The sequence below is a fragment of the Prionailurus viverrinus genome, chromosome E1 (genome assembly GCF_022837055.1).
Source record: "Prionailurus viverrinus isolate Anna chromosome E1, UM_Priviv_1.0, whole genome shotgun sequence".
NCBI lineage: Eukaryota > Metazoa > Chordata > Mammalia > Carnivora > Felidae > Prionailurus > Prionailurus viverrinus.
The window spans coordinates 26,139,402-26,166,157 of NC_062574.1; the positions used below are offsets into that span (position 1 = coordinate 26,139,402).

Here is a 26,756-nt window from a genome sequence, read left to right on the forward strand (position 1 = left end):
ATTTATTATAAAAAAAAGCACTAAAGTAACTACCTGATTATGCCTTGTTAAAATAGATTCCTCTTCATCGGTATTTACCATTAGATTTTAAAGGTTAATTTCTGGGAATAGTAAGTTTCATGCAGCTTTTAATTTTTTTTTAATACATTGAAACTTGTTTATTACAGAGTGGAATTTGGTATAAGATGGGTTGTTTTGGACCTTGTCCAAGAGTTTAGTTACTGAAAGCACTTCATTATAAGGTAGTTTCACCAATAAGGTGATCCATTGGCTCAGATCCCATGGATATTATAACAAGGCTCCATTGTAGAGTACAGGAAGCTGGGCAGCCAATGTTCTATCAAATGAAACCTTAAGAAACAAACTTCTTTTTTTGCGGGGGGAGGAGGTGGGTAGAAATGAAAACCGTTTAAGCCTAGAGAATCATAAGCCCAGGTCATCTGTCTAAATTTCCATTTCCTGAAGTGATGTTCTTTATTGTACATTTAATAGTTGCACATATACTTCTTGTTATTTTAGCTTCTTTAAGACATTCATTGTCTGATGTAGCATTAAATTTATTTTTTATTATGAAAATGTCCAGTATTAATACTGCCCTTCTCTTTATAGAAGATTGACTTCATTTGTCTACAGAATAGACAAGAAACTACCAAGAGTTTATGAAGGCTAAAGTAAAATCAAGTGCAGCTCATTGATAACTGAGGCATGAGCAAGAATAACTGTGTGGTAATCAAATTTTTAAAAATGCCATCATTTAGAGATTAAATAACTACAATAACCAGTCTTTCAAGTGATTTTACAATAGGCACTTTGATTTATAAAGTTTTATAAACAATCCTGAAGAATTAAATATTTTGAATGTGTTTTACTTTGGAAAAATAACAACAAAGTCGTTGCAGAAAAATATGGAAATAAAAAAGTTAATGAACACAAAGATCAAAAGAATAAAACCAAGGGGTGCCTGGTGGCTCAGTCGGTTAGGCGTCCAACTTCGGCTCAGGTCATGATCTCGTGGTTTGTGGGTTTGAGCCCCATGCCAGGCTCTGTAATGACAGCTCAAATCCTGTAACCTGCTTTGGATTTTGTGTCTCCGTTTCTCTCTGCCCCTCCCCCACTCACGCTCTGTCTCTCTCAAAAATAACATTAAAAAAATTGTTTTTAATGAAGAAAAAAACAAAAAACAAAGCCTTATGAGAATTTAGAAACACTAGCAAATTAAAAAACCATGTAATAACTAAGTGCATAGTAGCAGCATTGTATGAACTGTCATTAATTTCCAATACAATTACAGAAAGTTTTAAATGACTTACCTGAATTTCAAAAGGAAAATCATGAAACATCTACTCTTTACATTATACCTTTCTCCATCAATAAAGCCCTTTCCAACTGGCAGTTTTCCTGATTCATGGCCAGTATGCTTTATATAATTTCAGCCCTTAAATAAATTCAGTATAATTATCTCATATATCCATTGAATGGGTAAGGCAAATTACCTGATAAACAATTTCTAACTTATGTATCTCCAAAGCCTTAAAAAATAACTAGCCAAATAATTTTTCCTTCCTACTATATAACAATTCTTTATTGTCAGTTTATCTCCGTATGTATCTGTCATCTATCATCATAAAAGGGAAGGCTTCATATAAAGCAAGGGTGTACTTTAGATATATGATTGATTTACTAGCTAATATTTGAGGGTTTGACATGTGCCAGATATTCTTTTAAATGCTTTCACACTTTAACTTATTTAACTCTCTAAAACATCTCTTTTAAAAGCACATTATTACCAATTAAAATGTTCTACAACCTAATCTATTATAAAGGCTGGTACTTTAATTCTTGCAATATTATCCTGGTCAAAGTTGCTATCTAAGGAGACTATATACCTGTTTCACTAATGGTACCATTGCACAAAATTTTTAAAATATCTTTTGGAATTACTAAATACTAGTGGCACAGCTCTACATATGTTCTCAGATAGTGGAAATTTTTAGCCTCAGAAAGAATTAGATTTTGGAGAGAATAAATTTGAGATAAGGTTGGATAATACACCAAGGTATGACTAAAAAATATTGTGCTTAATTTTTCTCTTGTAATTTGCCAGTTCTTCTAAAGGCAATATTAAGGGTCAAAAATGTTTTCATTATAGCATTGTTAAAAATAAATATTGGGGCACCTGGGTGGCTGTCAGTTAAGCCTTTGACTTTGGCTTAGGTCATGAGCTCATGGTTTGTGAGTCTGTGAGTTCAAGCCCTGCATTGGGCTCTAGCTGACCATGCAGAGCTTGCTTAGGATTCTCTCACTCCCTCTCTCTGTCCCTCCTCTGCTCACTTGCGCTCTTTTTCAAAATAAATAAATAAAAAAAATATGTATCTTGCTTCTCAAGTTACTATGTACATACTCATACAATTATTCCTTAAAGATATGAGTGTTATCTCACTGTTTCTAAAAAATGGTTTACTTTATTAAAAAAATTTTTTAATGTCTATTTATTTTTGAGAGAGAGAGAGAGAGAGAGAGCGAGAGAGAGCGAGCAGCGGTGGGGCAGAGAGAGAGGGAGACAGAATCCCAAGCAGGCTCCATGCCATTAGTACAGAACCCAATGTGGGGCTCGAACCCATCAAATGTGAGATCATGACTTGAGCCGAAACCAGAGGTCAGATGCTTAACTGACTGAACCACCCAGGAGCCCCTGTTAATTTTTTAATTTTTATTAAAAACACTTTTGTTCATTTTTGAGAGACAGAGCACGGGCAGGGGAGGGGCAGACAGAGAGGGGGACACAGAATCTGAAGCAGGCTCCAGGCTCTGAGCTGTCAGCACAGAGCCCGACGCGGGGCTAGAACCCACAAATTGTGAGATCAAGACGTGAGCTAAAGTCAGATGCTTAACTGACTGAGCCATCCACGCACCCCTGGTTTGCCTTATTTTAAGCATTCTGGAACAAAAGCAAATGAAAATTGACTCAGAATAAAATATTAACATCTTTAAATTATGTATTTTTAAAGCTGAAAGGGATTTACATGATTTTATATACTAAATCCCACATTTCACAGATGAAACTAATTTCCCAAAAGGCATGGTGATTGCCAACAAGACTTAGCAAATTAGTGGCAGAGCCAGGAACAGAACACAAGTCTCTTGTCTTCCACTTGCTTTTCTTTCTACTACCCTACTACCCTTATCTGTGGATTAGGAACTACATCTGAGAGGAGAAATGGTTTCACTCTTGCAAAATTAGAAATTTTCTTTTATTCTAGTGCTTGTAACTTATTACTCACTGATCAACTAAGAAAAATATACAATACTAGGGATCAAATATATCCTAATCTATAGATGAATTCTTTAACTGGTTATCATTTTAAATTTCTTTGAACTATGCTTATAGTTGTACTATCCAGTGCTATAGAAACAAGCTGTATTCAACCTAAACACCTTCAAAATAAAAGTAAACATACAGACGTATAATTCATTTATCCAAATGAATATATAAAATACTGGATTCCTCGGACTTCAAGCTGTATTACAAAGCTGTACATCATCAAGACAGTATGGTACTGGCACAAGAACAGACATTCAGATCAATGGAACAGAGAAACCAGAAATGGACCCACAAATGTATGGCCAACTAATCTTTGACAAAGCAGGAAAGAATATCTAATAGAATAAAGACAGTCTCTTCAGCAAGTTGTGCTGGGAAAACTGGACAGCAACATGCAGAAAAATGAACCTGGACCACTTTCTTAAACCGTACACAAAAATAAACTCAAAATGGATGAAAGACCTAAATGTAAGTAAGATGGAAGCCATCAAAATCCTTGAGGAGAAAGCAGGCAACTTGGCCGGCAACTTTGACTTTGGCCACAGCAACTTCTTACTCAACACGTAGCCAGAGGCAAGGGAAACAAAAACAAAAATGAACTATCATCATTTAGGCTCATCAAAATAAAAAGCTTCTGCACAGAGAAGGAAACAATCAGCAAAATGAAAAGGCAACCAATGCAATGGGAGAAGATATTTGCAAAAGGCATATCAGATAAAGGATTACTATCCAAAATCTATAAAGAACTTATCAAACTCAACACCCAAAATACAAATAATCCAGTGAAGAAATGGGCAAAAGACATGAATAGACACTTCTCCAAAGAAGACATCCAGATGGCCAACCAACACATGAAAAAATGCTCCACATCACTCATCATCGGGGAAATACAAATCAAAACCACAATGAGATACCACCTCACACCTGTCAGAATGGCTAACATTAACAACTCAGGCAACAACAGATGCTGGTGAGGATGCAGAGAAAGAGAATCTCTTTTGCACTGCTGGTGGGAATGCAAACTGGGGCAGCCACTCTGGAAAACAGTATGGGAGGTCCTCAAAAAATTAAAAGTAGAACTACCCTATGAGCCAGCAATTGAACTACCAGGTATTTTTCCAAGGGATACAGGTATGCTGTTTCAAAGGGGCACACTCACCCTAATGTTTATAGCAGCACTATCGACAATAGCCAAAGTATGGAGAGAGCCCAAATGTCCATCGATGGATGAATGGATAAAGAGGATGTGGTATATATACACAATGGAGTATTACTTGGCAATGAAAAAGAATGAAATCTTGCCATTTGCAACTATGTGGATGGAACTAGAGGGTATTATGCTAAGCGAAATTAGAGAAAGACAAACATATGACTTCACTCATATGAGGACTTGAAGATACAAAACAGATGAACATATGGGAAGGGAAGCAAAAATAATACAAAAACAGGGAAGGGGCCAAAAACATAAGAGACTCTTAAATATGGAGAACAAACAGGGTTACTGGAGGGGTTGTGGGAGCTGGGATGGGCTAAATGGGTAAGGGGTATTAAGGAATCTACTCCTGAAATCATTGTTGCACTATATGCTAACTTAGATATAACTTAAAAAAATAAATAATAAAAAAAAATAAAATACTGGATTCCTGGAAATTTTGACTTGAAAATAAACCACATCCACAACTTGAACAACTTGTTAAGATTTTTCAATTCAAATCACTCACATGAAGCCTAAATGTCCATTGAATAAGACATGTTTCTTAGAAAAAGAGGAGTGAATGTATTTTTGGAATGATGACAGAGAAATGCATCTTTTATAACCATTTTTGATCAGAAGTATAGCTTCATTCACAAATACATAAACAGAGTCAAAATTTACAGAAAAATTTAGTGAGCTATAAGAAAACATTTTTCAGCTGCAGTTACATGTTTGGGTTTACTTATAAAATTTATATATGGAGTTTTCTATCTTAACAGTTTCATAATTACAACCTTCATGCTAGAACATTTCACTTTTTTCTACAATGATGAAGCTAAGTAATTAGAATTAAAAATTTGAAGTCATTCCTTTGGCATTTTGTAACTTTATATAATTTGCTAAATATTCAGTGCTTGATTGTGTTTTATCAAATGAAAAAATGTAAAGCAACATCAATTAAAAATACATGCAGTTTTCTTCCTTAATTCTTTTTAAAAAAAAATTTTTTTTTTTAACATTTATTTATTTTTGAGACAGAGAGAGACAGAGCATGAACGGGGGGAGGGCCAGAGAGAGAGGGAGACACAGAATCGGAAGCAGGCTCCAGGCTCTGAGCTGTCAGCACAGAGCCTGATGCGGGGCTCGAACTCACGGACCGTGAGATCGTGACTTGAGCGAAGTCGGACGCTCAACCGACTGAGCCACCCAGGTGTCCCTTTTTTTTTTTTTTTTTTAAATTTTTTTTTTTTTAACATTTATTTATTTTTGAGACAGAGAGAGACAGAGCATGAACGGGGGTTTTCTTCCTTAATTCTTAATTCCCTCTAAGTAGGCAGTCTAATACAGGAATAAACTTTTCAAGAAAACTCTGATTTCTAAAATAATATATTGATTTGAAGTAAATACGTAAGTGAAACAAGACTGAGATATGACTGGATTAGACTGCTATTCATTTTCATGTATTAAACAGATGTTTTATGTATAAAAACAGGACTACAAAATACAAATATTTATGCGACAGGGGCGCCTGGGTGGCTCAGTCGGTTGAGCATCTGACTTTGGCTCAGGTCATGATCTCACGGTTCATGGGTTCAAGCCCCGCATCTAGCTCTGTGCTGACAGCTTGGAGCCTGGAGCCTGCTTCTGATTCTGTCTCCCTCTCTCTCTCTGCCCCTCCCCTGCTCACACTCTGTCTCTCAAAAATAAACAAACGTAAAAAAAAAATAAAAAAAATATTTATGCGACATATGAAGTACCCTCGGAAACTATGTATCTTTCACATTGGTTAATTTTTAAATTGTATTCAGCTAAGGAAGACTTCTTGGAGGAAAATATTTTGTATGAATCTCTTTATCAAAACTTGAAAATAATAAAACACTCTGAATGTAAAATAGACTTTTAAAACACTGTAATAACAATGAGTTAAAGTGAAAAATACATTAAAAAAAAAAGCTATACCACTTATCCAGTGTAGAAATTGTCATTTACAAGAGAGTTTAATACAAGCATGACAACACATTTTTAGTGTGTGACAGTTAAGTATTATTACCTAACACCAGGGAATACAACTTTATTTGTTGGAAGGAGACTGTTTAATATTCTTTTGTATCTGTTTCACGAGTTTTTCCCAGGTCTAATTCATTTATATGAGTTGTTTTTAAATTACTACCATTGTCATCAATTTTACTTTAATATTCATGAGTCTATTCAACTTTGTGCAATCCTCAGCTTTTATTTCTTGGGACTCCTTTCTCAGTTCTAATTTCAAAAAGATCTTCAGCTAAAATGCATTTTGAATTATTAGCCAATCTATTATCTCTATCACTTTCAACTTGTTCATTCTTTTCTTCATTTGTATCTTCAGGATCATAAAGTTCAGGTGTAAAATAGATAGATTCATCCTCTGCTTCTGTGTCAGAAGCTCTATTTGAAGTAGAAAGTTTAGCTTCTTTACTAACTAGAGACAATTCAATGTCCGGACCCAGGGTTTCTTCATAGAACAGCTGTTTGGAATAATTTTCTTTAAGAAGAGTAGCATCAATCTTTATTGGTGAAATAACGATTTCTGACTGAGGGCATGGTTCAACTGCCCTCAATGATGTGTCTACCGTCAGAGATGAGGACTCACATTTATCAGTGAGTGGTAAGACTGTTTTGCATCCTTTTTCTGTTTCAAAAGGGGAAGCGCTAGAGGCACAGTCCTCTGGTGACCTGGATTTAGGTGTTGCAGTCAGAATTTCATCAGTAATATAATGTCCCAAAGAATTAAAGCTAGACCAATTAACTTTCTTTGTCTGTTTGTTGAAGGTTGGGCTTGTCGATCTGGAAATCACAATTCTTTCTGCTTTCATTGTCTGGGCAGACTCTTCCAATAATATAGGATCATCTATAAATACAAAAATTTAAGAATGTTAATTTCCTGTTCCTAACTAATATAATAATTGTCACATTAAAGTAATTTCTGTTAAAAATAATGAAGTAACTGTAGGGATCATAATTGAGAGCCCACAACCAACAGTAGCAGGACTTCATCTTAGAACATAAAGCACAAAATGTGAACTCTTAAAGGAATCCTAGGTCCCCAGTGATTCTGAGCCCAAGTTATAATGCTGTCTAGTAAACTATCAAATTCCACACCAGGGACTTTAGGAGTGAATGAGAAAAGGAGGGGTAAAAAAGGAATAGAAAGAGGGCTGAGTAATGGAGGAAATATATTGTAAAAATTTGCCTTGAAAATCCACTAACCAATGATAGGGAAAAACTGACCCTAGATTAATTCCCTAAAGGAAACTGGCAACCACAAGGACTAAATTATTTGATTTAAAGTTATAAAACTGGTTAGTAATCAGACCCAACTAGAACCCAGGTTTCCTGATTACTAGTCAATGTCTTTGTATTTACTATGACATTTATTAAAAAACAACAACAAAAAAACCCACCAGATACTATGAAGTAAATATCTAATACTTGATATATTAAATTATCATATATTAGTTAAAATAATTAAAATGGTATCCAATGATATAGACCACAGTTTGGCAAATATTTTTCTACACCTGGCCAGACAGTAAATATTTCAGGCTTTGTGGATCATATTGTATCTGCTGCAACTATAGGCATACCTCCTTTTATTGCACTTTGCTTTACTGCACATTGCAGGTACTGTGTTTTTTACAAATTCAAAGTTTGTGGCAACCTTGCATCGAGCAAGTCTATAAGTAACATTTTTCCAACAGCATTTGCTTACTTCGTGTCTATGTGTCACATTTTAGTTATGCTCATCTGTGACCAGTGATCTTTGATGTCACTATTGTAATTGTTTTGGGGCACTATAAACCATACCATATAAGATGGTGAACTTAATAGACAAATGTGTGTGTTCTGACTGCTCCCCTGACCAGCTGTTTGCCCATCTCTTTCCCTTTCTTCAGGCCTTCCTATTCTTTAAGACACGACAATATTGAAATTAGGTCAGTTAATAATCCTACAATGACCTCTAAGTGCCAAGAGTTACATGTCTCTCTTTATTTACTTTTGTCTCTTTAAGTCAAAAGCTAGAAATGACATGCTTAGTGAGGAAGACATATTGAAAACCAAGATAAATCAAGGAGCAATTTTGACTTTCAACTCTTTTTAAGAAAGACATTTTTGTAAGGCAATAGCTGCCACAGATAGTGATTCCTTTGATGGATCTGGGAAAAATAAATTGAAAACCTTCTGGAAAGAATTCACCATTCTAAATGCCATTAAGAACATTCATGATTCGAGCGGCCTCTGGGAGCAGACTTCAGAAGACCCCGCCTCAGACCAGGCCTTTCTGTGCAGAAGTGGTGGCACCGAGAGCTTCTATTTTACAGAGGCTTACTCTGACACATGCTCCACAGTTGGACTTGTTGCCAGGGAAGGCAATGTTAAAGTCTTAAGAAAACTGCTCAAAAAGGGACGTAATGTTGATGTTGCTGATAACAGGGGATGGATGCAGATTTACTAAGCAGCTTATCACAACTCTGTAGAATGCTTACAGATGTTCATTCATGCAGATTTATCTGAAAACTACATTAAGATAAAGACGGTTCAGGGCTTCTGTGCATTACGTCTTGCTGCAAGTCAAGGACATTGGAAGACCATACACTCTTTTAGAACCTGGGGCAGATGCTAATGCCACTACTTCAGAGAAAACCACACCACTGTTTTCAGATGTTGAAAATGGACAGATAGATATATTAAAGCTGTTGCTTCAACATGGAGCAAATGTTAACGGGTCCCATTCTGGATGTGGATGCAACGCTTTGCATCAGGCTACTTTTCAGGAAATGCTGAGATCATAAAATTGCTTTTTTAAGAAAGGAGCAAACAAGGAATGCCAGGATGACTTTGGAATCACACTTTTATTTGTGGCTGCTTGGCACGGCAAGCTGGAAAGCTTAAACATACTATTTCATCAGGTGCACAAGTCAACTGTCAAACATTGGATGAAGTTACTCCCTCATTCATTGCTGCTCAGGAGGGCCACACATAATGTGTAGAGCTTTTGCTGTTCAGTGGGCCAGATCCTGATCTTTACTGTAATGAGGCCTATTGGCAGTTACCTATTCATGCAGTTGCATGAATGGTCCATATTGGACCATTAATGGACTTGTTAATACCACTTACCAACTGGGTTTGTGACATGGGTCAGACAAAGTGAGCCCCGTTTACTCTGCAGTGTTCGGAGGGCATGAAGAGTGCCTAGAAATGTTATTCCAGCATGACTACAGACAAAATGTCTAGATGTGCCACATCTTTGCATTTAGTTCTCCCATGTGTATGGCTTTCCAAAAGGACTGTGAGTTTTTGGAATAGTGAATATTCTTTTGAAATATGGAGCCCAACTAAATGAACTTCATTTGGCATACTGCCTAAAGTATGAGAAATTTTCAGTATTTCGCTACTTTTTGAAGAAAGGTTGTCTATTGGCATTGTGGAACCATATTTCTGAATCTATAAATCATGCAATTAAAGCATAGACAAAATATAAGGAATGGCTACCATCTCTCCTGCTTGCTGGATTTGACCCACTGAATCTACTCTGCAATTCTTGGATTGACTCAGTCAGTGATGACACCCTTATCTTCACTTTGGAGTTCACTAATTGGAGGAGGCTTCTTCCAGCTGTTGAAAAGATGCTCTCTGCTCATGTCTCAAACTCCTCTTGGGCTCTGCAAGCAGCATATTGCCTCTATTCTGTCCCTCACCCACCTTTGTTGTTTAGAAATTCATTCAGTCCAGTCTCAAACCAGAACACCTATGATCCGACAGTTTTATCTGTCAGGTGCCACTTCCCAGATTTGCTCTATGCAAAGGTTCTGAGGATGAATGAAGTTCCAGAACTGGCAGTTATTTAAGATGGAGAAATCAGGGAAACTACTTAATGCAGCTCATGTCTTACTCTGAAAACAACCAAAACAAAGAGCCATGCGGTACAAATTCTTCATGATTTTATGGTCATAAATGATGATTTTTGTTTGTGTGGTCAGTTAGGTTTTTGGGGGGGAGGCAGTAGTTTATTGCAAATGTTTACAATTGTGCTTCCTGGTAAAAAAATACCGTAAACCTGACTTATGTTACATTAGTGCAAATTTATCACCAACACATTTTATGTTGTAAATTCATTTACCTAACCATTTTCTGCATTATTTTGTTAATGAACTATGATGCTGCTTCTAGTGCTGAAAATGGCACATTTCCACTTATGAGTCTGTTTACCTAGGGCTAGGAGCTTAGAATGGAATGCATAAAACTTTCCAGGAAATGTACACACAATGGGGTTGAATCTATTATTATTATTATTATTATTATTATTATTATTAATTGGAGGTTGACTCTCTCTTATATTTATAAGTAAGTCCATTCTCATCTCTTAATTCAGTCAGTTTTATGAAGAATTGCTATTCATTGGCTTTTCACAGGTAAACTCAGGGGAGAATTTTTTTTTAAGAATACAGAAAATGAATAATTTTTCTGTTGATCCCCCTGTCCCCCAAATTTCTTAATGCTCTCTTTGGCTAAAAGAAACTCCCATTTCTGCAAAGGCAAGAACAGATATAAACTCAAACATAGGCTAAGTTGAAAAAAATTAGGTCAATATTGAAATAAATGAGCATATTACCACACTTAGAGTACTAATCAGGACACTGAGAGGGGCATTTCTGTGGCACTATCTTTAAAGAAAGAAAGCTATGTATTTCTGAGTCACATAGTATCAAATAAAACATTCAAGCTCCATTCAGCCTCCAGATCCGAGGGTAGCTTTGATCCTATGAAGCAATGATTGCTACTTTTATTAATATTATAGTGTTTTTCCTTTTTATCAAATAGTCCTTGATCCTATGAAATTTAGACCTCAGAAACCTAGGGTAATGAGCTACGACCTCATTGGTAGTGCTCAATATGAATCTACAGTCAGAGAAGACTAAACACTGGATCAGGTGAGCTATGGTAAGATGCTGTCACGACCAACCTTGAAAGAAAGTTTATGAAATCATTACTGTCACGACAGACAACTAGAAATTGGGCCTAGAGGAGGGAAAATCTTTTGTCCTACTGGGATCCTGTGGCTTGAAATAGATGGGAGTGTGTCAGCCAAGTCCGTCTCTGATAGGCCTTTGCTATTTGCTAAATAGCAAGGATGAAGTCAGACCAAATGATGGAAACATTTGGTTAAGATCCAGAGAGATGACTGAACTCGGTGCAGATTAGAGCTACAGTTGTTGCCTGTGGGTGGAGATAAGAGTTAGAATGTGGGTATACAGGTAGAAATAAGTGTAGATATGGAAAACCAGGTGGAAATTCTGATACTTAATAAATAAATTCCAAGAATGTATGTACTATGTAATAATTTTTAAATGTTGTTATAATCTTTATTTTTCCAAACCCTAAGTCTCTGGTTTTTCACATAACTGGTTTATTATTGGGGCCAAATACACATAGAATATTTACATTTGAGGGTGAATCTTCTCATGTGTTTTTGTTCATGTTCAAATATGTAATAAAAATTAAACTATCAAAAAAATTCATGATTCATGGGAAGAAGTTAAAATATCAACATTAACAGGAATTTGGGAGGAGTTGATTCCAATCCTCATGGATGACTTTGAAGAATTCAAGACTTTAGTGGAGATGTGGTGGAAATAGCGAGAGCACTAGAATTAAAAGTGAAGCCTGAAAATGTGATTGAATTGCTGCCATCTCATAAGAAAACTTCAATGGAAGAGGAACTACTTCCTATGTATCAGCAAAGAAAGTGGTTTCTTGAGATGAAATCTACTCCTAGTCAAGATGCTGTGAAAATTGTTGAAATGACTACAAAAAATTTAAGATATTATATAAACTTAATAAAGTAGCAGCAAAGTTTGAGAGGACTGACTCCAATTTTGAAAGAAGTTCTAATTTGGGTAAAATACTATCAAAAAGCATTGTATGCTATAGAGAAGTCATTTGTGAAAGAAGAGTCAATTGATGTGGCAAACTTCACAGTGGTCTTATTTTAAACATTGCTGCATCCATCCCAGCCTTCAGCAACCAGCACCCTGATCAGTTAGCAGGCATAGACACTGAAGCATGAGCCTCCACCAGTAAAAAGATTATGGCTTGTTGAAAGCTCAATTGATGGTTAGCATTTTTTAGCAATAAAGTTTTTTTAATTAAGGTATATACATTATTTTTAGGACATAATGTTATTACACACTTGAGACTATGGTATTAGTATAATGTAAACATAACTTTTATATGCACTACAAAACCAAAAAATTCATCTGAATTGTTTTATTGTGATACTCACTTTATTGTGGTGGTCTGGAACCAAACCCGCAACATCTCCAAGGTATGTAAGTACTCAATTGTGCTGGTCTAGTGCAAAATACACTATGACTAAACTCTGCTGTTGTGTACCACACATAACTGAATGCTCTACCGACTGAGCTAGCCGGGCAGTTCATACATAACTGAATGGATGTGACTCTGTACCATTAAACATGATATACAAAAACAGATGGCCAAATTGGTCCATAAGCCATAGTTTGCCAATCCCTGACACAGACTATTATATTCTAATATATTTTAAAGTGTTATTTTTTATTATTCAGAATAAATGACTCTCACTTCCCTAAACTAATAAATTCATGTAAGAGAAGTTATCTATACATTAGACCAATTTTTAATATAGCCTTTAGGAAAACATCTGCCATTTGTACAGTATTACTATGCTGTGATATTTATCATCTTATTAGATCTTTGCATCCCAAGCTAAGGGATAGCTATGAAGAGATTCCTTTTTTCTTGTTTTTTTTTTTTTAAAGTTTATTTAGTTATTTTGAGAGAGGGAGAGGGAGAGGGGGAGAGAGAGAGAGAGAGAGAGAGAGAGAGAGAGAGAGAGAAGGAGGGACAGAGAGGGGGAGAGAATCCCAAGCAGGCTCAGCTGACAGTGCAGAGCCAGACGTGGGGCTTGATCCTGCGACCCTGAGATCATGACCTGAGCTGAAATCAAGAGTCGAATGCTTACCCAGCTCAGCCACCCTGGTGTCCCAGAGATTCCTTTTCTATTAAGACTCAAAAAAGTTACGTGACTTGCTCATGGTCACAAAGTTAGGTAATGACAAAGTTTTGAGTGGAAAACAAGAAAATATGCTCAGGTCTCTTGACAAAAGTTTGTTCTCATTCCAATACACCATACTATTTCATTACTTTATGATAATGCCTTCTATTACAAGCCAACATATTTAAGGAAATTAATCTATAGCACAATATATATCATTTCACTTGATATAATGAAAGAATTCTCTATCAAATGTAAATAGGCAAAACTTTTCAAACCTTGGTCCTTTCGGGAGATGATGTCTCCTGGTAGAGATAGACTGGTGGTTATTTTAGGACAGTGTAGTTCTTGGACACACATTTTTGCTTCACCTTCCCTAGGATTTTCTGGTGGTAGATGGCTTGCTGCTTCTGATAAGTAAGTTAAGGTATTGTCCTTCAAACAGGCCACTTCAAGTGTAGACCCACTGTCCTGTATAAACTTTCTGTCCTCTTTGGATACATCAATGACTTTCTGGTGCTTTTTGGAAAATTCAGCCAAGGACTCCATTGCACTTTCAAAGGTTGAATGGTACTGAACCTGCTGCCGTATCCATTTAGAAAGTCCTAAGGAAAAAGTAAACCCAGGGAAGAAACTTTGGTTATTGAGTTTCTTAAGACATTATGTATTAAGAAAAACCTTAGATAATTTTTCTAATGAAGTAATCTATATGAATTTAGGGTATATAGAATGATTCTCTACACTAAAAACTATAGAAAAAACTATAGAAAGTTTATGAAATAAATTGAAAAAGACACAAACAAATGGGAAAACATTCCATGCTAATGGATTAAGCTCTTAATTGTTCTTCTGAACAAATATTGTTAAAATATCTATACTATCCAAAGCAATCTATGCATTCAATGCAATCCTTATCAAAATAATACCAGCATTCTTCACAGAGCTAGAACAAACAATCCTAAAATTTGTATGGAGCCAGAAAAGACTGAATAGCCAAAGCCACATTGAAAAAGAAAACCAAATCTGGAGGCATCATAATTCTGGATTAAAAAGCTGTAATCATCAAGACAGCATGGTACTGGCACAAAAACAGACATACAGATCAATGGAACAGAACAGAGAACCAGAAAAGGACCCACAAATGTATGGCCAACTAATCTTTGACAAAGCAGGAAAGAATATCCAATGGAAAAAAGACAGTCTCTTCAGCAAATGGTGCTCAGAAAACTGGGCAGTGACATGTGGGAGAATGAACCTGGACCACTTTTTACACCATGCTCAAAAATAAACTCAAAATGGGGGCACCTGGGTGGCTCAGTCAGTAGAGCGTCTGACTTCAGTTCAGGTCATGATCTTGCAGTCTGTGAGTCTGAGCCCCACGTCGGGCTTTGTGCTGACAGCCCAGAGCCTGGAGCCTGTTTTGGATTCTGTGTCTCCCTCTGTCTCTGTCCCTTCCCCACTTGTGCTCTCTCTCTGTCTCAAAAATAAATAAACATTGGGGCGCCTGGGTGGCTCAGTCGGTTAAGTGTCCGACTTCAGCTCAGGTCATGATCTCGCACTCCGTGAGTTCAAGCCCCGCATCGGGCTCTGTGCTGACAGCTCAGAGCCTGGAGCCTGTTTCAGATTCTGTGTCTCCCTCTCTCTCTGACCCTCCCCTGTTCATGCTCTGACTCTCTCTGTCTCAAAAATAAATAAATGTTAAAAAAAATTAAAAAAAAAATAAAATAAACATTAAAAAAATTTTCAAAATAAACTCAAAATAGATGAAAGACCTAAATGTAAGACAAGAAACCATTAAAATCCTAGGGGAGAAAACAGGCAACAACTTCTTTGACTTCAGCTGCAGCAATTTCTTACTAGACATGTCTCTGGAGGGAAGGGAAACATGAACTATTGGGACCTCATCAAGATAAAAAGCTTCTGCACAGCAAAGGAGACAATCAACAAAATTAAAAGGCAACCGATGGAATGGGAGAAGATATTTGCAAATAACAAATCGGATAAAGGGTTAGTATCCAAAGTCTATCTATAAAGAATGTATCAAACTCAACACCCAAAAAACAAGTAAGTCAGTGAAGAAATGGGCAAAAGACACGAACGGATACTTTTCCAAAGAAGAAATCCAGATGGCTAGCAGACACATAAATAGATGCTCAACATCACACATCATGAGGGAAATACAAATCAAAACCATGATGAGATACCACCTCACACCTGTCAGGATGGCGAAAATTAAAAACTCAGGAACCAACAGATGTTGGTTAGAATGTGGAGAAAGGGGAATCCTTTTTGTACTGTTGGTGAGAATGCATACTGGTGTAGCCACTCTGGAAAAAGGTATGGAGGTTCCTCCAAAAATTAAAAATAGAGCTACCCTACCACCCAGCAATTTCACTACTAGGTATTTATACAAAGGATACAAAAATGCTGATTTGAAGGAGCACATGCCCCCCCCCCCAATGTTTATAGCAGCACTATCAACAAGAGCCAAATTATGGAAAGAGCCCAAATGTCCATTGACTAATGATGAATGGATAAAGAAGATGTGATATATATATATATATATACACAATGGTGATCAAAAAGAATGAAATCTTGCCATGTGAAACAGGTGGATGGAATTAGAATGTATTATGCTAAGAGAAGTCAGTCAGAGAAAGACAAATACCATATGATTTCACTTGTATGTGGAATTTAAGAAAAAAAGAACATAGGGGAAGGGAAGGAAAAAGAAGATAAAGAGACAGGGAGGCAAACCATAAGAGGTTTTGTTGTTGTTGTTGTTGTTGTTGTTGTTTTTTAAGTTTATGTATTTACGTTGAGAGAGAGAGAGAGAGAGAGAGAGAGAGAGCGAGCAGGAGAGGGGCAGAGAGAGGAGACAGAACCCCAAGCAGGCTCCACACTGTCAGTGCAGAGCCTGATGTGGGGTTTGAACCCATGACCTGTGAGATCATGACCTGAGCCGAAATCAAGAGTTGAATGCTTAACCTACTGAGCCACCCATGCACCCATAAGAGACTCTTAAATACAGAGAACTAAGGGTTGCTGGAGGGGAGGTGGGTAGGGGGCTGGGCTAAATGGGTGATGCGTACTAAGGACAGCACTTGTTGGCATGAGCACTGGGTGTTACATGTAAGTGAAGAATCACTTAATTCTACTTCTGAAACCATTATTACACTATATGTTAACTAACTTGGGTTTAAGCAGGAAAAAAAAAAAGATTCTCAATATTTTTCCTGCCTAAAAATCTTCACATGTACACTATGCTTAGTATTGCTCATGTATCAGTACCATTTTTCTTTACATGCAGTGATTGTCAATTGAAGGGAGGGAAGAGGGAGTGGGAGTAGAGTGGAATAGGAGAAGTGTATTATTTGTCAGTTTAGAGTAACTGGGGAAATAAGGCAAATTTAATTTCATCATAATTCCCCACAAATATTGCCTACGCTTTAATTTTAGAGAAACTAGAAGTTGTAAACAACACGATCTTCCATTCCAACTTTCTAACTTTGACTCCCTTCACAAAAAATAAATGCAAGATTCCAGTCTCATAGGTTTTTTTGTTCCTCTTCTCCCCCAATTCCAAATGTGTCTTAAACTATCCTGGAAATGAAAGGAATAACAATGTTACCATGGACAAATCATGTCCTATTTGAATATTTATGATATATTTTTTAATATATAAACAATTAAGTTGTAAGGGACATGATTTGACCTATGACATGTGAAAACTAAAACCTTGAACCATATTAAAAGTATATGTGTTTTGTAGTATGACTTATTTCAGAATGAAATTCAAAATCAGATATTCACTTTTAGAAAATATTCTCTGCTGGTGTTACTATCATCATCTTCTGGAGTAATTTAAAAAGTCACTATGGTATTTTAAGTTAAAAGAAAAATAAGGCAGGGCTTCAAATAACTTGAACTCCTATACAATCATTTAACATACATTCCTTTAGTTTTTTTTTATGGGAGTTTTTCTATATTTAATGCAAAATGAATTGAGTTCTGTAGTTAATGCAAATTCACTTCAAATAAAAATTAGCCATCAAAAGGAATTTGTACGTTGTTGCGCTATTATCTAGATAGGAAGATTTCACACTTTTATGAGTCTCAGAGAAAATAAATAAAAACCATAAAGAAATAATGTAAAATTCTTAATTTAAAAAATCTGTTGGCAGTGCCTAGCTGGCTCAGTAGGTGGAACATGTGATTCTTGATCCTGGTGTTGTAAGTTCGAGCCCCACATTGGGTATAGAGACCTACTTAAAAAATAAAATCTTTAGGGGCAACTGGGTGGCTCAGTTGTCAAGAGTTAGGCTCAGGTCGTTGTCTCATGGTTCTTGAGTATGAGCCCTACATTGGGCTCTCTGCTATCAGTGCAGAACCTGCTCGGATCCTGTCTCCTTCTCTCTGTCCTTCTACTAGTGCGTGCTCTGTCTCTCTCTCAAATCAAATCAAATCAAATCAAATCAAATCTTTAGGGGCATGTGGGTGGCTCAGTCGGTTAAGCATCTGACTCTTGATTTTGATTTTGGCTCAGGTCATGATCTCACTTTCGTGAGATCAACCCCTGCACTGGGCTCTGTGCTGAGCATGGGGCCAGCTTGAGACTCTCTGTCTCACCCTCTGCCCCTCTTCCCCACTTACGCCCTCTCTCTAAAATAAAATTAAAAAAAATTTTTTAAGATATATAATTTATTTTCAAGTTAGCTTGGAATACTACTCAGCAAGGACAAAGAACGAAATCTTGCCATTTGCAACAACGTGGATGGAACTGGAGGGTATTATGCTAAGTGAAATAAGTCAGTCAGAGAAAGATATCATATGTTTTCACTCATATGAGGAATTTGAGAAACTTAACAGAAGTTAAGTTTCCATCTCTTTCCATGCAGGAAGAGCAGAAAAAAAAAGTTACAAACTGAGAGGGAGTCAAACCACAAAAAACATTTTTTTAAATAAATAAATCTTAAAAATTCAACAAGTCTGAACTATAAGGTAAGAAGTACTAGATGTTCAAATAAGAAAAACTTTTCAGATTTTCCATTTTTTAACTGAAGTTAAGAAAAACATTTGACAAGAAGACCATTTAATTTTTTAACTTTTTAAAGATTTTATTTTTAAATAATCTCTACATCCAATGTGGAGCTTGAACTTATAACCCCAAGATCAACCCTGAACCAGCCAGGTGCCCATAGAAGAATATTTTAAAGAAGGATTTCCCTTAAAGTTCTTCATTTTATTTGGTTGGGAAAAATAATTATACTGATTAAACATCAAACTTTTCTAAAACTGAAAAATTTTAGTATTATACTCGCCTCTTTCATGCGTGGAACTTTTTGTAATCAAAGAAAGCCTTTTCAGTGCAAAATGTCAGTTTGCTTTTGAAAACTCAAAGAATCTGAGCTCCACCTGCTGACTAAATATAAGCACTTAACATTTTGCTTTTAGTTATGTCTGGCCCTAAGTGCAATGGGTTGCTTTACATGGAAAGAGCAGAAAAGACTAATAAAGCAGCACTTGCTGCTTTAATCCAGGTGTATACATTTTAATGCCAAACCAAATACTAGGCTCTGAAATAGAAATAGGTAGTTTATCTGAAACAAATTTAAAATTTTGCATCTCTTTTTATTATTGTCATATGAACTTTTTAGCTTTGAAGATAATAAAGATGCAAGTATTTCCAAACTAAATACTATAGGCACATAATATTTGTTCATCTGAGTGGGGAAAAATGGCCATTCACTATATCTTGAGGCCTACAGTGGAGGTTTTTTCCTTTTAGAAAATACTAGCTCTAACATGAACTCTATAACAGCTGAAGCATTTCAAAACAAACAAAAAACAATCAACAATCTTCAATATAATCAAGAATGAAAGAATAAAGAATCCTAAGCAGCCAAAGGAGATGTGCTTAAATGTAAAAACTTATTTTTTGGAAAATTCATTTCTGTGAATAGCCTTTTCCCTGATAATGATAAATAAATAATTACTGTTACTGAATTAAATCCCACATTCTACAAAATTGAAGGATACTAACTGATTAATACTATGTTAGTTAGTAGCTAGATTCTCCTCTATAAAGATTTTTTTGTAAACACACAAGCATTAAAAGGCTAGATTTCCTGTCAATATGAATTTTTCCATATTTGATCTATTAAAAATCTGTCCCTCCTCAATTTTTAAAAAATTTATTCAATTATTTTGAGGCACCTGGGTGGCTCAGTCGGTTAGGCGTCTGACTTCAGCTCAGGTCATGATCTCACGGCTCATGAGTTCTAGCTCTGCATCAGGCTCTGTGCTGACAGCTCAGAGGCTGGAGCCTGCTTCCGATTCTGTGTCTCCCTCTCCCTCTGACCCTTTCCCACTTGCACACTGTCTCTCTCTTAAAAATAAACATTAACAAAAATTTTTTAATAAAAAAATAAAAAATAATTTATTCAATTTTTAATTCAAACGCTTTGGGATGCAGCGAAGGCAGTCCTGAGAGGAAAATACATTGCAATCCAGGCCTATCTCAAGAAACAAGAAAAATCCCAAATACAAAATCTAACAGCACACCTAAAGGAAATAGAAGCAGAACAGCAAAGCCACCCCAAGCCCAGCAGAAGAGAAATAATAAAGATCAGAACAGAAATCAACAATATAGAATCTAAAAAAAAACAGCAGAGCAGGTCAATGAAACCAAGAGTTGGTTTTCTGAAAAAATAAACAAAATTGATAAACCTCTAGCAGGCTTCTCAGTAAGAAAAGGGAGAGGAACCAAACAGCTAAAATCATGAATGAAAATGGTATTATTACAACCAATCCCTCAGATATAGAAGCAATTATCAGGGAATACTATGAAAAATTATATGCCAACAAACTGGACAACCTGGAACAAATGGACAAATTCCTAACCACACACACACTTCCAAAACTCAAACAGGAAGAAATAGAAACTTTGAACAGACCCATAACTAGCAAGAAATTGAATCAGTTAAAAAAATCTCCCAACAAATAAGAGTCCAGGACCAGATGCCTTCACTGGAGAATTCTACCAGACATTTAAAGCAGAGATAATACCTATCCTTCTCAAGCTGTTCCAAAAAATAGAAAGGGAAGGAAAACTTCCAGACTCATTCTATGATGCCAGCATTGTTTTGACTCCCAAACCAGACAGAGACCCAGCAAAAAAAGAGAACTACAGGCCAACATCCCTGATGAATATGGATGCAAAAATTCTCAACAAGATACCAGCAAATCGAATTCAACACCATGTAAAAAGAATTATTCACCGATCAAGTAGGATTCATTCCTGGGATGCAGGGCTGGTTCAACATTCACAATTCAATCAATGTGATACATCACATTAATAAAAGAAAAGGTAAGAACCATATGATCCTGTCAATTGATGCAGAAAAAGCATTTGACAAAATTCAGCATCTTTCTTAATAAAAACCCTCGAGAAAGTCAGGATAGAAGGAAAATACTTAAACATCATAAAAACCATTTATGAAGAGACCACAGCTAATATCATCCTCAATGGGGAAAAACTGAGAGCTTTCCTCCTGAGATCAGGAACACGACAGAGACATCCACTCTCACGACTGTTGTTTCACATAGTGTTGGAAGTTCTAGCATCAGCAATCAGACAACAAAAGGAAATCAAAGGCATCAAAATTGGCAAAGATGAAGTCAAGCTTTCACTTTTTGCAGATGACATGATATTATACATGGAAAACCCGAAAGACTCCACCACAAGTCTGCTAGAACTAATACATGAATTCAGCAAAGTCGCAGGATACAAAGAAATGTACAGAAATCAGTTGCATTCTTATACACCAATAATGAAGCAACAGAAAGACAAATAAAGAAACTGATCCCATTCACAATTGCACCAAGAATCATAAAATACCTAGGAATAAACCTAACCAAAGATGTTAGAAAGATCTGTATGCTGAAAACTATAGAAAGCTTATGAAGAAAACTGAAGAAGATACAAAGAAACGGAAACACATTCCATGCTCATGGATTGGAAGAATAAACATTGTTAAAATGTCAATACTACCCAAAGCAATCTACACATTCAACGCAATCCCAGTTAAAATTGCACCAGCATTCTTCTCGAAGCTAGAACAAGCAATCCTAAAATTTGTATGGAACCACAAAAGACCCTGAATAGCCAAAGTAATACTGAAGAAGACCAAAGCGGAGGCATCACAATCCCAGACTTTAGCCTCTACTACAAAGCTGCAAGCACCAAGACAGCATGGTATTGGCACAAAAACAGACACATAGACCAATGGAATAGAATAGAGACTCCAGAATTGGACCCACAAACGTACAGACAACTAATCTTTGACAAAGCAGGAAAGAATGTCCAATGAAAAAAAAAGACAGTCTCTTTAACAAATGGTGCTGGGAAGACTGGACAGCAACATGCAGAAGAATGAAACTAGACCACTTTTTTTTTTTTTAACGATTATTTATTTTTGAGACAGAGAGAGACAGAGTATGAATGGGGGAGGGGCAGAGAGAGAGGGAGACACAGAATCGGAAGCAGGCTCCAGGCTCTGAGCCATCAGCCCAGAGCCTGACGCGGGGCTTGAACTCACAGACCGTGAGATCGTGACCTGAGCTGAAGTCGGACGCTTAACCGACTAAGCCACCCAGGCGCCCCAAAACTAGACCACTTTTTTACACCATTCACAAAAATAAACTCAAAATGGATGAAGGACCTGAATGTGAGAAAGGAAACCATCAAAACCCTAGAGGAAAGGGTCACCCGGGTGGCTCAGTCGGTTGAGCATCCAACTTCGGCTCAGGCCATGATCTCACAGTTTGTGAGTTCAAGCCCCACATCAGGCTCTGTGCTGACACCTTGCTCAGAACCTGCAGCCTGCTTCACATTCTGTGTCTCCCTCTCCCTCTCTGCCCCATCCCCCCTCCCCAATCATGCTCTGTCTCTGTCTCTCAAAAATAAATAAGTGTTAAAAAAAAAATTTGGAAAAAAAAAAACAACCCTAGAGGAGAAAGCAGGAAAAAATCTCTCTGACCTCAGCCGCAGCAATTTCTTACTTGACACATCTCCAAAGACAAGGGAATTAAAAGCAAAAATGAACTATTGGGACTTCATCAAGATAAAAAGCTTTTGCTGTTTGTAAAGGAAACAATCAACAAAACTAAAAGGCAACCGAGGGAATGGGAAAAGATATTTGCAAATGACATATCGGACAAAGGGCTAGTATCCAAAATCTATAAAGAACTCACCAAACTCCACACCTGAAAAACAAATAATCCAGTGAAGAAATGGGCAGAAGACATGAATAGACACTTCTCTAAAGAAGACATCCAGATGGCCAACAGGCACATGAAAAGATGCTCAACATCACTCCTCATCAGGGAAATACAAATCAAAACCATACTGAGATATCACCTCATGCCAGTCAGAGTGGCTAAAACAAACAAATCAGGAGAATATAGATGCTGGAGAGGATGTGGAGAAACGGGAACCCTCTTACACTGTTGGTGGGAATGCAAACTGGTGCAGTCACTCTGGAAAAGTGTGGAGGTTCCTCAAAAAATTAAAAATAGATCTACCCTATGACCCAGCAATAGCACTGTTAGGAATTTACCCAAGAGATACAGGAGTGCTGATGCATAGGGGCGCTTGTACCCCAATGTTTATAGCAGCCCTTTCAACAATAGCCAAACTATGGAAAGAGCCTAAATGTCCATCAACTGATGAATGGATAAAGAAATTGTGGTTTATATACATAATGGAATACTACATGGCAATGAGAAAGAATGAAATATAGCCTTTTGTAGCAATGTGGATGGAACTGGAGAGTGTTATACTAAGTGAAATAAGTCATACAGAGAAAGACAGATACCATATGTTTTCACTCTTATGTGGATCCTGAGAAACTTAACAGAAGACCATGGGGGAGGGGAAGAAAAAAAAAAGAGAGGGAGGAAGCCAAGCCATAAGAGACTCTTGAAAACTGAGAATAAACTGAGGGTTGATGGGGGGAAGGGAAAAGTGGGTGATGGGCATTGAGGAGGGCACCTGTTGGGATGAGCACTGGGTGTTGTATGGAAACCAATTTGACAATACATTTCATATTTAAAAAATAATAAAAAAAATAAAAAACCTTTTAATAAAAAAATAATCTATTTGATTATTTTGAGATAGAGAAAGAGAGAGAGTGTGCAAGTGGGAAGGGTTCAGAGAAACAGAGGGTAAAAGAATTCCAATCCCAGTGCAGAGCCCGATGCAGGCTTGAACTCAAGTACCGCAAGATCATGACTGGAGCCAAAGTCGGATGTTTAACGAACTGAGACACCCAGGTGCCCCTGTCCAAATTTTTTCTTTAAAACCAGCAGTTATTAGGGGCGTTGGGCGATTCAGTTGGTTGAGTGTCTGACTTCGGTTCAGGTCATGATCTCATGAGTTCGTGAGTTCGAGCCCTGCATTGATTGGGCTCTATACTGACAGCTCGGAGCCTGGAGCCTGCTTCAGATTCTGTGTCTCAGTCTGTCTCTCTCTGCCCCTCCCTGGCTTGTGTGCTCTCTCAACCAGTAGTTATTAAATACCAATGACTGTTATTAACTCTTACTCTAAACCCAGCTGGGAATCTTACCAGATACATACTGTGCAGGGTTACTACTAAAGCGATCATCCACAAGAATAAGAGCTCCCCAATCATTTTTGTGTCGAATACACCTATAAAAAAAATAGGGAGAAAAATCAAACAGAAATAACTTTGAAAATAAAAGCCAGACTTCTTGTGAGACAGAAGATTGAGAAAAATCAGTGATGTCAGTAGTATATTCCTCTAAGCCTTGTTATTATGAGCAAGATTATAGAAACAACTCAATACAATGTACCAAAGTAGGTATATTAAAAATCTCCTACTTTTGCCAACTCTTGATAACTTACATCAAAAAATGTTTATACGCATTCTATTTTGAAAGCCAAAAATTTATAGAAAATATTTACAAACTCTTACTTAGCTAAACAAATTATTTTTTTTTTTTACCTTCAATGTCACTTTAGTTGTAGAATTTATGTAGATAAACTTTGTTCTAGTTTAATGAGTTTTTATCATGAATGAATGTTTCATTTGTAAAACAAACAACAAACTTGGGAAGAACCAATTGATTTGATCATGTAGTTTTTCTCCTTTAAACTGTTAACATGGTAGATCACACAGGCAAAATTTCAAATACAGACCCAGACTTTCATTCCTAAGATAACCACATGCTGTTATGGTGTATATTCTTTTTATAGATTGTTGAATTTGTTTTGCTAAAATATTTTTTAATTTTAAAAATTATTTAAAAAATTTTGAAGTGTGTAATTCAGTGACTTTTAGTACATTTACAAAGTTGTGCAACCTACACCACTATCTATCACACAACATTTTTATCTCACCAAAAAGAAACCCAGTGTCAATCAGTCACTCTCTTTATCCAATTATTCCCCCTATTCCCTGGAAACCACTAACATACTTTCTATCTCTATAATTTGCTTATTTTGAAATTTTCATATAACCGGAATCATGCAACATACAACATGATTCTTTCAGTTAACATGATGTTTTTTCAAGGCTACTTGTTATCACATGTATCAGTACTTTATTCCTCTTTTTAGCTGAATAACATTCCATTGCATTTATCCATTCATAAGTAAATGTACATCTGGGTTGTTTTCACCTTTTGACTATTATGAATAATGCTGCTATGAACATTTGGGTACAAGTTTTCATATGAATCCAACCAGAAGTGGAATTGCTGGGCTGTACAGTAATTCAATGTTAACTTTTTGAGGAACACTTTTGTCTAAAGCAGTTGCACAATTTTACATTCCTGCCAGCATTGTGTGAGATTTCCAATTTCTCCGTATCCTCACCAACACTTGTTATTATCCATCTTCTTCATTAAATGTACTCTAGGAAGTGTGAAGTGGCATTTCACTGTGGTTTTGATTTGCATTTCCCTAGTAACTAGTGATGTTGAACATATTTTCATGTGCATACTGGCTGCTTGTGTATCTCTTTTGGAGAAATGTCTACTCAAAGTATTGGTCCATTTTTAAATCGCATTATTTGTCTTTTCATTGTTGAATTATAAGAGTTCTTTATATATTCTGGATACTACACCCTTAGACATATGATTTGCAAACATTTTCTCACATGTGTGAGTTCTATTTTTTAGCATTGTTCTTTGAAGAACCAAAGTTTTAACAAAGTTAAACAAAAGTTTGACAAAGCCCAATTTATCTAATTTTTAAAGTTGTTTGTGCTGTTGATGTCATATTTAAGAAACCATTGACTACCAGGGTGCTGGGATGGCTCAGGCGGTTAAGTGTCCAACTTCGGCTCAGGTCATGATCTCCAGGTTCTTGAGTTTGAGCCCCACACTGGGATCTGTGCTGACAGCTCAGAGCTTGGAGCCTGCTTCAGATTCCATGTCTTCTCTCTCTGCCCCTCCCCCGCTCATACTCTTTCTCAAAAATAAAATAAACATTAAAAAAAAAAAAAAAAGAAAGAAACCATTTCCTAGGGGCAACTGGGTGGCTTAGTAGGTTGAGCGTCTGACTCTCGGTTTCAACTCAGGTCATGATCTCTCAGTTAGTGAGCCCTGTATTGGGCTCTGCTGACAGCACAGAGCCTGCTTGGGATTCTCTCTCCCTCTCTCTTTGCCGTTCCCCTGCTCATGCTCTCTCCCTCTCAAAATAGACATTAAAAAAAAAAAAAGCAAGAAACCATTGCCTAATCCAAGGAGTCTAAGAATAGACTTACACCTTGTTAGTCTTTTACCCATCTTGAGTTACCTTTTGTATATGGTGTGGGGGTAGAGGGCTAGTTTCATTCTTTTATATGGATATGCAGTTATCCCAGCACCATCTGTTAAAGACTATTCTTTCCCCCATTGTATTGTCTTAGCACTTTTTAGGAGGGGGTGGTGGCTTAAACAACAGGGATTTATTTCTCACAGTTCTTGAGGCTAGGAAGAACAGATAGAGGTGCAAACTGATTTAGTTCCCTGGTGAAGGCTCTCCTCTTGGCTTACAGATGTCAGCCATCTCACTGTGTCCTCACATGGGTGGGGGTGGAGAGAGGGAGAAGAAAAGGAGAGAAAGAATCAAGTCCTCTGATGTCTGTTCTTTTAAGGGT

General features: G+C 36.7%; 1 protein-coding gene across 1 annotated transcript in view; it reads right to left on the reverse strand.

Moving 5' to 3' along the window:
• Positions 1-6,495: 6,495 nt before the first annotated feature.
• The window catches only part of BRIP1 (BRCA1 interacting helicase 1), a 212,543-nt gene continuing 192,282 nt past the window's right edge, over positions 6,496-26,756 (reverse strand). Inside the window, 5 exon segments of the mRNA XM_047833355.1 lie at positions 6,496-6,708; positions 6,711-6,760; positions 6,762-7,404; positions 13,869-14,195; positions 24,219-24,301. Coding sequence (XP_047689311.1) covers positions 6,611-6,708; positions 6,711-6,760; positions 6,762-7,404; positions 13,869-14,195; positions 24,219-24,301 — 1,201 coding nt within the window. The 3' untranslated portion in view covers positions 6,496-6,610.